Raw genomic sequence first — 11798 nt, forward strand, 5'->3', positions numbered from 1 at the left:
ATGAACCTAATGTAATACTGTAATACTTCCACTGTTGAAATCCCTGAAGAACAGCAACATACGTTGAAAATGCAATAGTTCACCACTATTCATGACATGATGTGAGAGTACAAGCATCACTCAAAGCCAAGGCCGCCAGAGTCCTAAGCAGCGGGCTAGATCCAAGGCGTCGTGTCGGTAAGCCCACCTCACTCAACAACGCGACCGCTCTGAACATCATGTCTCAAGGTTTGAAAACCTACCCCCTCCCTCAAACCTTGGGGGTAGTCCCAGCAACCTCCATCACCGATCCTGCCATGCTGCCGCGCTGCCTTCGTCGAATCTCTGCGTCTTCGTGCTCAACATATTTGAGTGGCCTGCGGGTGCATATGGCATCCTGGTCCTTGACGACAATCAGCGGCGGGTTCGTGCGGTAGTACGCGTCCATGTCCTCAAGGTGCCGATTTGCTGTTAGATTGAGTCGTCAGTAAGTTATTCGAAGGGTTCGAAACGTGGCTGTCGAGAACTACTTACAAGTTTCGGGGTACAGCAGGTAGATCACGGGCAGGAACGCTGCATTGAAAATCGTGAAAATGATCCAGAACTTCCAGCGCAGATTCTGAATTCCAATGGGAGTAATCTCAACAATGACGAAGTTGGTGATCCTAGATTTTTCCGCGTCAGTTAGTTTGGTTCTCATGATGACGGGAGCGCGAGGGCTCTGCCCACCAATTTGTGCCCGTGGCAACCGCTGCACCCTTCGTACGCATGGCCAGACTGTTTACTTCGGTAGGATACAGCCAGGGCACTCCAAGCATGCCTACGCCGAAGGAAATGTAGTACAGGAAGAAGAAGGGGATCGAGGCTGTAGCAAACCCGCCCCCATTGACGTTCTCCGAGAATCGGAGCAGGATGGTGATGATGAGGAAAGAGAAGAACTGGCCTGCCGTAGATAAGAGCATCAGCCCACGACGGCCCCATCGCTCAACCAGTGGGACGGCGGCAGAGGAAAATATAAGATAGGTTACTGAGTTGACGGCAGAGAGTAGCCGAGCCATGTTCTCCGATAACCCGACTGAGTGAATTAGTACAGTGGGGAGATAATAAGACATGATGTTGATTCCGCCGAACTGTTGCATCAGCTGAGTGTTTGCCCCGAGTAGAAGACGACGTAGGGTTTTGGTGTCGCTAGGGTCCTTGTTTCGGCGTAGGATCAGATCCATCCACTTGACGGAATGTTCACGCTCATATTTAACGCTGTCGTCGATTTCGGTGAATTGGGTAGCTACAATCGGGTCATCAATTGTCTTGGCCTCTAGACAAGCTAAGATCTGGACGGCTTCCTCGGTCCGGTCATGCGCTATCAGCCAGCTACAAGTAAATCATGTCAGCCAGCCGGGAATGATGAAAGAAATTACGGGCCATCAGCATACCGAGGGGACTCCGGAAGCCACGGCACCGTGGCAAACAGGACAAAGATGAAAACAAATTGGAATGCGAGAGGGAAGCGCCATGCCACGGAGCCTGACACGAACGACAGGCCATAATTGAGCCAATTTACGAGAGAGAAGCCGGCGATATTCATCATCATCTCAAGAATGACGAGCTTGCCGCGCCACTTCGCTTGTGAAGTCTCCGTCTGCCAGATTGGCGCCGTTGAAGTATTGATACCATTACCGATGCTGCCCCCCACCCCCTGTCAGTCTAAGGTTGGGAAAATATATGAGAACGCTAGATAGTTACCCTAGTACGACGCGACCAACAAACATCTGGGGCAGACTGAAAGACGCTGTCTTGATCAAAGTGCCCACCGACATGATGGCGGTTCCGACGAGAATTGACTTCTTCCTGCCAAGGCGCTCGCCAACGGTAAAAGCAACGATGGCTCCCACAAAGCAGCCAATGTCGTAGATGGCAGTAAGCGTTGCGAGAACGTTAGTCCTGCTGGGACCGACAAGGTCATGGAGCTCGAGAAAGTTCTGGGTTACGACAACGCCACCTAGCAGAAAGGTGTTAGTGTCCGACCTATAGGGATGATCAAGACGAGAGAGATAGATACAGACGTACTGAAAACTCCCTGGTCGTAACCGAAGAGCATCATGTCTGTAGAACACGCAATCTTTCACAAAGTGTTAGTTTCAACTACCCCAACCCGTTGGAGGCTTGGTGAAGAACGGTTGGACCTACAGTGATCCAGACAGTCAGCCATCCTCCTGTGAGCCCAAAGAAGGGCTTCTTTTCGGTTGACGCGGTCATGACCATCACTTATGCAGATGTCGCTACTAAAAGAATAGAAAGCGTAAGGAGGACACGGGTGAAGATGAAGATGCAGAGCGAAGGCACGCAAGTGTGAGCCTGTGGATTGATTGATTGATTGATTGATTGATTGATCCAGGAGAGAGGGTTTATCTCTGCTTTATGTACACCCTTCGTCTCAAGACAATACATACCACGGGTGGCTACCGGCCAGGTCCAATCGAGGAAGTTAGGCCCTCTTACCTGAGCGAGCCAGCAGCCAGCCAACCCCTCCCTCCTCGGTCGCACGTCTGTGGGTCCTATGTAAACGAATTGCGGGGACCCCAGGAATTGACCCAGACCATGTTATCACTTTACTGTACCGTACCAGAAGAGTAGTGCGAGATCCCAGCCAGCTGGGGGTTTTAAGTGTCCAGGCACTAGTTTAGTCTAAAGTAATGAAATGACGCAGCGCAGCGCGCATACCCCACATCCCTGAGGGATGTTCCCGAAGAGGAAATATAAGACCTGCAAGCGAGAGTCTCACCAACTTTGGTAATTCAAGCGTTGGAGTGTAGATCCAAAATGCTGCACTCGTTATTTTCACCGGGTCAGTGACAATGATAATTTTCGAGAGCAGGACTGATTCACAAGTTGGCCCAGCTGGGTGCCTTGTTTGTTTTGGCAGATGAATCGTTTCATTTCATTACCGGGGGACCAAACTGGGATTTCACTTGTCAACCACTCTCGATTGGACTACAACCACACCTGAGGTTACGATCAGCCTGGTTAATAGCTAAACAAACACGACAGCTTATAACTGCATATCTATGCAATGAATCTCCTTTCACAGACAATGGATAGGATAGTGTCGGCCACGAGCTTCCTCTTTGTTGTTATTAACTGTCCAATTACCGGTATGCTATCAATGAAGCGATCTAGCGGTCGAACTACTGTACACCTGCAATCATGACCTTGAAAACGTCCTGCCTGCCTTGCTTCACCAGCTCGAATGCCTCATCTGCCTGCTCGAATTTGAACCTGTTGGTAATCAGCTTCTTCACGTCGATCTTCCCTTGTGATATTAGGTCGATAGCCGCAGGGTAGCAGCCCGTTAGGTAGCGGATAGATCCCTTGATGACCAACCCTTGCGTGCAGACGGCCGTGATGGGGAACAGGACGTTCTCCTTGCCCATACCGGCCTGCACAAAAGTTCCGCCACGCTTTGCGACGTAGATGCCCAACTGAATACAGGGCTCGGCACCGGAGCACTCGAGGACCACGTCGGCGCCCTCGCCGAGCCCGAACCGCTGCTTAATCATCTCGGCCACTCTCTCGGCGTGCACCATGGGGTCAGTCCCCTGTTCAGCAGAGGGCGGAATGAAGGTGCCGTCCACTCCGTAGGACTTGGCGATGTCCAGCCTCGACGGCACGACATCGACACCAATTACCTTCTTAGCACCCCACTGCTTGGCAACGGCCTGGCAGAGAATACCGATGGGACCACATCCCATGACAACCACCGTCTGGTGAGCTCGGAGGTCAGCCGTCTTTCCAATGGCCACCGCGACGGACACGGGCTCGACCATGGCGGCCTCCTCCAGGTCCATATTGTCGGGGACCTTGAAGCAGAAGTCGGATGCGTTGATGTAGTACTTGGCCAGAGTTCCATCCCATGGAGGGGTTGCTGCGAAGATCATGTCGCCGCACAAGTGGTACGATCCCTTCTTGCAGAACTCGCATCGACGGCATGGGACACCGGGCTCCATGGCAACGCGGTCGCCGGGCTTAAGATGGGTTACCTGGGAACCGACCTCGGCAACCACGCCTGAGGACTCATGACCCAGGACCATGGGCGAGGTGAGAACGTAAGGGCCGATACGGCCTTTCTGCCAGCTGTGCTCCATATTAATGTGTGCAACAGTGTAGGAGAGTAACTGTTAGAACGTACTAGTGAACCTAGGAGCAAGGTCAGTTTTGGCTTATTGTCTTTGAAGCACAGTAGGCCTGATGCTAGCTATTGAGGACAGTGAGGTGGTAACTTACATCGCTTCCACAGATACCAGTCTGGGCAACGTGAACGAGCACATCATGGTCGTTTTTCAGCTCCGGCTTTGGCCTGTCCTCAAATACGACATCTTTGACGGCCCGGAGCACAAATGAGGGGTTCTACACCATGCCATGTTAATAATTATGCATATATACTACCAGCTGCAAGTTTTAGGGGGAAACATACGGCCATGGTGATGATGATGCTTTGGTAACACTGCCGAGTTGTCTGGTGCTTTGCATTGATCGATAGATATGTCCTGGAATTGTGACGGAACGATGTGACAGACAATTCCATTTAAATTAGATCCCCATCACGGCACCTCTTCACATCATCGAGTCTAGAAGGGAGCAATGTGATGTCAAGTCAGTAGCAGCTCTCATTGTTGCAGGTGACACGAACGCATTGAAATGTCCCAATGTGGTAATTTTGCCGGTGGTCACAGTCAAATCGTGGTGGGCCAGAGCCAAGGAACGCTGCGCACCACTGCCTTACCTTGGTCGGCGCCATCTCCATCGGGCCATCTTAGCACATGTGAGTGATTCTAGGTCCGTACGGAGCACATAGTACCCGTACTGCTTCCGAATCACATAGAATGGTCGAAAGCGAGTTGAGGCAGTGCAGTCAGATTGATGATGGTACATATGAGTGGTAACGTACATGCCACTAACAATCTTTTTCTCCTCATTCCCCTCATGAGCCTTTTCCCTCTCCCCACACTTCCCCTCCGCCAAGCTTCTACTAGGCAATGATCGGCATCTTTACCCCACCGCCTCACCCCAATCCACATTAGTTGCAAACAATTGCAGTGTAGCCGAGGAGGATGTCTTGGATCACCAATGACAGTGTCTCATTCCTTGGAGATGCAATTCTACCTGTTCAGGTGATCCATACCTCGGAGAACAGAGAAGTGCTTTTCTAATGCTATCAGGCCAACAGGACAAACCACGAGTGGTTCACTCTTCTACCGCAGAGATCTATCCCATGTTTACCGAGCACAGTAACCTCCATCTACCAATATGTCGGCTCCCGTTGTGTAAGTGCTAGCGTCGCTCGCCAGGTAAACGTACACGCCCTTGAGCTCTTTGGGCTCCCCGTCTCGACCCAGCGGGATCATCGAGTGCCAAAGCTTCCTCGTCTCAGCGGGAATAAAATCCGACAGTCCAGTATCGATATAGCCAGGCGAGACAGAGTTGACACGGGCGAAACCCCTCCACTCGTTTGCCAACGATTTGGCAAAGTGCACGCAACCGGCCTTGGCCACATTGTAGCATGTTTGTTCTTGAGGGTAGTTGGCTATATGTCCAGACATGGAGGAGGTGATAATGAATGACCCGGAACCTCGCTCCTTGAAGTGAGGTCCAACAGCCTTGGCGCAGTAGAACGTGCCGTTGAGATCTGTCTGGATGACCTCCTCCCAGCTCTCGACCGATCCCTCGAGCACACCGGTGTTGGTGGCGCGGCCAGCGTTGGCGATGAAGGCGTCGATCTGGCCAAAGTCTTCGAGCACGTCTGCGACAAGTTTCTGTACTGCCGCCCAGCTGCGTATGTCGCACGCGTACGCCTTGGCAGTCACGCCGTATTCCTTAGAGAGGTCTTCGGCGTTCTTCTGGGCGCCCTCGGGTCGCGAGCAGTAGGTGATGGCGATGTTGGCACCCATCTCGGCGCAGCCCCTGGCAGCTTCCAGACCGATGCTCCTGGGTCCCGAAGCGCCGGTCACGACGACAGTCTTACCCTTGAGGCTGAACATGTCTGCTAGTTTCGTAGCTTTGGTCGCGGGAAGAGACATGATGACTCGCAGAACGAAGGAGATCTGTTGGTGATTAGGTAGGGCGGTATTTTGAGACTAGGCGCTATAGTGAGAGCATGGAAGGCATAAGACGCAAAAACTGAGAGAGCGGCCAGATACATATTGGCTTTTGCGCTCGTTGAAACCCGACTTCGGCATATTAGACCGTCGCATTTGACAGGACAATACCGAAGCACTGGCCAGAAACACATGCGAGTACTTGGCTCGTTAATTTCCATATTAGGAAATTTAGGCGTTCCCCCACATATGCGTGCACCGAAGCCGAGAAACTGCTCCGAGTTAGGCACTTCGCTATAATTTGTGCCGTCGCCGTCACGCCTCCCATCGTCGACATTTGACATCTTGACAGCATGCTTTCATTCATCATACACCAGAATTCCCCGTTAAGCTGCCTTGACACGTCAGGATTGTTGTATTCACTGTTAGACACGTGTTGCTTTCCGCCATGGCTTCAAACACGGCGGATTTGAACCCGACGGCCCCGAATGTGGGGCTACATGTCGACCCCGATCATAATCTCTGGCTTGCTGATGCGGCTCCAAGTCTGGAAGACATCAAGTCTGGCTCCAGCCTTCAGCCTGGGGAAGTTACAGTTGCCATCAAGACCACCGGCATCTGTGGGTAAGTGACGGGATCGCCCACAATGCTTCAACTCCCGCTCATTGTGCTGCCCAGATCAGACGTCCATTTCTGGAAACACGGCGGTATAGGCCCTTGGCAGGTGACGGCTCCTCACATCCTAGGACATGAGTCGGCCGGCGTCGTTATCGCCACCCACCCAACCGTCACCAGTCTCGCCGTCGGCGACCGTGTTGCCGTCGAGCCTCACATCATCTGCGGGGCCTGCGAGCCCTGCCTTACCGGCCGCTACAACGGCTGCAAGAACCTGTTGTTCCGGTCGAGTCCCCCTTCACACGGCCTGCTGCGCAGATATGTAAATCATCCCGCCATGTGGTGCCACAAGATTGGGACTCTGTCTTTTGACGAGGGTGCTCTGCTCGAGCCCCTGAGCGTCGCCCTTACCGGCGTCACCAGGTCAGGTGTCAAGATTGGGGACCCCGTCCTGATCTGCGGAGCTGGCCCCATTGGCCTTATCACCCTTGATGTTTGCCGTGCGGCGGGAGCGTATCCGATCGCCATCACGGATATCGATCCGTCGCGTTTAGAGTTTGCCAAAACGATCATGCCTGATATTCTAACTCATCACGTTACGAGAGGCGAAACGCCCGAGGGGTTCGCGGACAAGATCGCGATGCTGATGGGAGATGGTATCGAAGTGGCTGTTGCATTGGAGTGTACCGGTGTCGAGAGCTCAGTATGCAGCGCTATCCAGGCAGTAAAGTTCGGCGGCAAGGTATTTGTGATCGGAGTAGGAAAGGAGAAGATGGAGATCCCTTTTATGCGCTGTAGTGCGCAAGAAGTCGAGTTGCAATTTCAGCAACGCTATGTCAACATGTGGCCGAGGGCAATTCGGGTTCTATCTAGTGGCATGGTGAACCTGAAGCGCCTGGTAACGCACGAGTACACGCTAGAGAATGGTGTGGAGGCATTCAAGACGGCTTCAGATCCCAAGAGCGGGTCAATCAAAGTACTCATTCGGTCTTGAGTGGATTAAGCAGCTGGAACGAGTACGACACATACTATGAGCCTTACAGGCAAATCATAGTAAGAATGACATGTCAAAACTCAAGAATTGTTGCGTGTGTTTCCAAAGAACTCCAGTATCCACTCTGGCAACAAATTCTCGTTTAATCCTTCCATCTTGCAAATTCCTCTTGCAGTATACGAGAACTGGCATCGACTCCAATATCTGTAGCTTATATTGTATAAAATGGCAGCTGCGGCAGATTTGTGGTTTCCTTAACCTAGAAGTTTGAAATAAGGCTTTGCAGAGGACGCTAATAGGAAAGTAGGTATACTAACGGGCTATGGGTGGTATGTCGAATGAAACACTTCTATTAAAGTCTCAACTTGGATGGGCTGATGGGATGCTTTCTCAATAAATAGGCTACATAAAGAATTTCGCGAATCTCCATCAAGCAGAAACATTGAGGTATATGGATTTAGACTGGGATGCGGTTAATTCCCTTACCTATTTATACCAATCCGATTGGGAAGTATAGGACCCGAATTTGCCCTTGTATGTAAGGCGGAGTCTCGACTGACTTTTCTAGGACGAGGTGCTTGGGTAATCCCAGCGAGGGATCATATTATCGAGATGGGTCCTCGTCTGACGCCGTTTTGGCCATTCGCGTGCCTTAACTTGCCCTCTGCGCCACTGATGGCACAGTACGTCGCATGGACCTTTGTTGCAGCCCTGATTTATCACCACTACAAGGCATATATAAGAAGCGCATGGAACATCCCAGCAACATAAAACGGATTACATGTCTTACTGCTGCACTTCGCTGCTGCTTCCTGCAGCACTGTTGTCGGAGTCGAGCATCAGAGATCCAGACGACCTAGAGGTTGTTGTGCCTGAAGTGTGAATAAGCTGAGGAAGCTCTTTGAGATATTCGAAGTTCTACCTCTGCTCTTGGCAAGCCTCACATTGCCAAGGCCTGGGCTCTCCTCCGTCCATTTTCAAATATCTTTCGAACTCGTCCTAGAAGAGGTCATGTTCTGAGAGCTTTTTCTGGAGAAAGTCTCTAGCACGTCGTGAGTCGAAAAGTTCGTTCAATCTTTTGTTGTAGTCCTCTTCATGTCGTACTATGCTGTCCATTGATTCGAATTCAGTAGAATAAAGCCTGAAGTCGAGGAAATTCTAATACACATCATTGATAAGCTAGGGTAGAGTAAGGCAAGGACAATTAAATAGCATCGGTCGCTAAGCATCCCTCGCCATTCTCGAGTCAAGGATGAAGTAGGCCAAAACTTCTTGCATCTATCTGCCATAGACTCGCAGAAAGACATCAATTCTTTCTGGTAAGCTGTAACACCAAGTCCACTTAGATACGGATAGGTGAAAGATAAAATCCATTAAGCCATGCTGGCGGAATGAAACATTGAACAGGGACAGAGTGACTCCATTCCCAGTCGATGACTGCACGAAGGTTTAAATCATCGTCCCAGATCAGATTGTCACCATGTAGGTTCAAATCTCCATGCATCAACGTAAATGGGCCAAGATTTCCCTTCTCTTTTGTTTACGATGTGCTCACGCATTGACAGAAGTTATAGCATAGACCACCATACGGACCGTGCTGATCACCTGCCAGCTGGCCTCACCCGCCAACGGTCCGACCTGGACCGCCAGATATCCAGATATCTACTGTACACTACGTGACAGTAGGCAAGCGCTAGCAATCAATCTCCAAACCTTACACCCATGTCAAAATTCCGCCGGGTCATTTGACGCAATCCACACAGGCTCAATCCGCAGCGCCTTTGACTTTACGGAAACCAATCGAACCAATCCTGTCTGTCAAGGGTTGTCGCGGAGGTCTCCATGATGGTGCCGAGTGAGCCGACAAAGGATTCGGGAGATATCTTACGGATACTGGTGCAAACTAAAACAGATCTTGTTCCTGGAAATGGCTACGAGCAAAGAGTGGAGAATATGCGAAATCTCATCTGTCAGCACCACTGGAAGCGCGACTTCGACAAGCATCAGGATCGTTGGAATGTGTACGGTCACGAATTCAGTTATGAGCGCCGGACCTGCTACTTTCTTGTCGACTATGGCGATCTCGAACCTCCCGGAGAACTGCCAACGCTGTGGTATAAGTGGATAGGAGACTCCTTGTCAGATGCAGCCCCATAGTGTTGTGAAGCCACAAGTCAGTCCACTGATATATGTGAGCAGCATCGTCCTGGAGCAAGACCTACCTGCGAAAATACAATTCAAATTAAGAGAGTATCCGTTATCGAGACGACCAGTCTAGCACTCGCCAAGCAAACCTCGTGCACCATTAGATACGGTGACCTATCGCCGGGCCATTTGTACGAAACTTTGTTACGATATGAGCATCCTAGATTAGGATATTCAATTCTTACTGACACATCCAGAGGATGCAAGATGGCTTAGAGACAATGTCGAGTCTCGGTTTTGGTCGAAGATTCAGTCCTTATGTCATTTTGAGCGAATCGAACAAGTATTGAAATGAGCTGCTTGCTGGATAGTGCAGGATGGATGCGGTACCACATCGGGTCGACGGATCAGATCAGATCCTAGGCATCTTCAAAGTGGTAAGGATACTGCAGAGGCTGCGCAACTGGGTGGCCGACACATGCTGGCCTCGGTTCAAGGATGCGGTGCTCGGCCTTGCGACATGAAGGTGAAGGAGATGGTACTGGAGAAGATCGACCCGGTCAGTGATACCTGTCCTACGCCGAAGAAGCGAACCCTCTCGGAGAAAGTCAGCTCCCTTCGTAAACGCCTGAGCCAAGTTGCAGAGCGGGTGAATCTCAGTGGGGCTTTGCCGTACGCTCCGGTTATTGAGCTGTTGGTCCGGTTAGTTGCCAGGCAAACGAACCGTCCGGAAACCACTGGTGAGCCTTGCTTTCTTTCCTGAAGCCCCCCCTACAATACAACGTGAAAAGAGAGGAATAGGAGAAAGAAAGGCTAACAGACGGCTGTGCGGGGTCACAGAAGGCTACGTAGAGCGCCTTGCCACCCTGCACACATCCCTTCACCATAAGAGTGTATCGTCCCACGCGAACGGCCTACCATCCAAGCTACTCATCTGCCTGGGCAGCCAGCGAGCACAACCATCTTCGACCACCGCCACCGCCAACATCAGGCAAGACGCCGACAAACGGCCAGTGGCGACTATGCACGTTATCGCCAGTAGTGCCGATGACTTCCGCAGCTTCCCCACGCTGCGGAAATGGGCGCAACAGGCTCACAACGCCGGCAAGGCCTCGTTCCAGCGAGAGAACGCCGTGGTCGTGGCCGTGGTCGTGGCCGTGGCCCTCACCAAAACCTTCTACGACGCACTGCCTGCTGCCCTGACGACGGACAGCGAGGTCGACAGGCTGAACTTCATCCACCGCTGGACCAGCCACTGCGGCCCCCCTCCCCCGCGCACCACCCACACCCAGCAGCAGCCCTTCTTCTCCTTCGACCACTGGGAGGAGATGGCTGCCGCGCTAGACATCCGTCGTCGCTTCCGCGTGTGTGCGCGGTGCCAGAAGTGCCGCGGCATCTTCCTTTCCGCGCAGTCGCGGGCCGCGCCGGCCTAATAGTGGAGAACGTGCGCGGCGGCGACGACGACGACGACGACGACGCTGCGGACGATGCCGCGACGGGCCACGACAACGACGTTCTCATTCGTAACGCGCGGCTCAACACCGGCGCGTGGCGGTCCGGGTCGTGCGCCGAGCACCTCGGCCATCTGTTCTGTCTGGACTGCCGGGCCCGGGCGTGGATGCCCCGCGCTGCTGGTGTTGGTGGTGGTGGTGGTGGTGGAGATGACGACGAGAGTGGCGGGGACGGTGGTGATGGATGGACTACCGTTAGGAGATCAAAGCAGGATAAGCAGCCACGCGGGGGTGGGTTCGGTTGAGAAATCCAATGTATGTAGTGGTGGAGAGAAGCCTACTTATGGTAGGTTATGGAGGCCTGAACGCATGACTGTGCCAAAGCGATTTTCCCTCTAATGTTAGATATAGAGTTCCTGTGAGTTGAGAAAATAAAAATACAATAGATTAGCTGTGAAAATACATGGGGCAAATGCAATGGCAGTACAACCTGTCACAACCTAGCGCCAGCTAGAGTCATAT

General features: G+C 52.1%; 5 protein-coding genes across 5 annotated transcripts; 2 read left to right on the forward strand and 3 right to left on the reverse strand.

Moving 5' to 3' along the window:
- Window positions 1-250: 250 nt before the first annotated feature.
- On the reverse strand, window positions 251-2080 carry UCRPA7_6055 (putative mfs sugar protein; the record flags this gene model as incomplete). Its single annotated transcript, XM_007918595.1, has 6 exons — window positions 251-447; window positions 514-644; window positions 709-1350; window positions 1413-1661; window positions 1723-1978; window positions 2047-2080. 6 exons carry the CDS (start codon window positions 2078-2080, stop codon window positions 251-253), a joined length of 1509 nt encoding a protein of 502 aa, XP_007916786.1.
- A 1084-nt stretch (window positions 2081-3164) lies between these two features.
- On the reverse strand, window positions 3165-4456 carry UCRPA7_6056 (putative d-xylulose reductase a protein; the record flags this gene model as incomplete). Its single annotated transcript, XM_007918593.1, has 3 exons — window positions 3165-4151; window positions 4261-4383; window positions 4451-4456. The coding sequence occupies 3 exons, from the start codon at window positions 4454-4456 to the stop codon at window positions 3165-3167; spliced, it is 1116 nt and encodes a 371-aa protein (XP_007916784.1).
- Window positions 4457-5252: 796 nt separating this feature from the next.
- UCRPA7_6057 (putative sorbitol xylulose reductase sou1- protein) lies at window positions 5253-6053 on the reverse strand (the record flags this gene model as incomplete). Its single annotated transcript, XM_007918601.1, has 1 exon — window positions 5253-6053. One exon carries the CDS (start codon window positions 6051-6053, stop codon window positions 5253-5255), a length of 801 nt encoding a protein of 266 aa, XP_007916792.1.
- Window positions 6054-6519: 466 nt separating this feature from the next.
- On the forward strand, window positions 6520-7680 carry UCRPA7_6058 (putative sorbitol dehydrogenase protein; the record flags this gene model as incomplete). Its single annotated transcript, XM_007918596.1, has 2 exons — window positions 6520-6695; window positions 6750-7680. 2 exons carry the CDS (start codon window positions 6520-6522, stop codon window positions 7678-7680), a joined length of 1107 nt encoding a protein of 368 aa, XP_007916787.1.
- Window positions 7681-10847: 3167 nt separating this feature from the next.
- Window positions 10848-11581, forward strand: UCRPA7_6059 (hypothetical protein; the record flags this gene model as incomplete). The annotated part of the gene is made up of 2 exons (XM_007918599.1): window positions 10848-11193; window positions 11262-11581. 2 exons carry the CDS (start codon window positions 10848-10850, stop codon window positions 11579-11581), a joined length of 666 nt encoding a protein of 221 aa, XP_007916790.1.
- Between the last annotated feature and the right edge of the window lie 217 nt (window positions 11582-11798).

The sequence above is a fragment of the Phaeoacremonium minimum genome (genome assembly GCF_000392275.1).
Source record: "Phaeoacremonium minimum UCRPA7 unplaced genomic scaffold PA7_03_scaffold_449, whole genome shotgun sequence".
Taxonomy (NCBI): Eukaryota; Fungi; Ascomycota; class Sordariomycetes; order Togniniales; family Togniniaceae; genus Phaeoacremonium; species Phaeoacremonium minimum.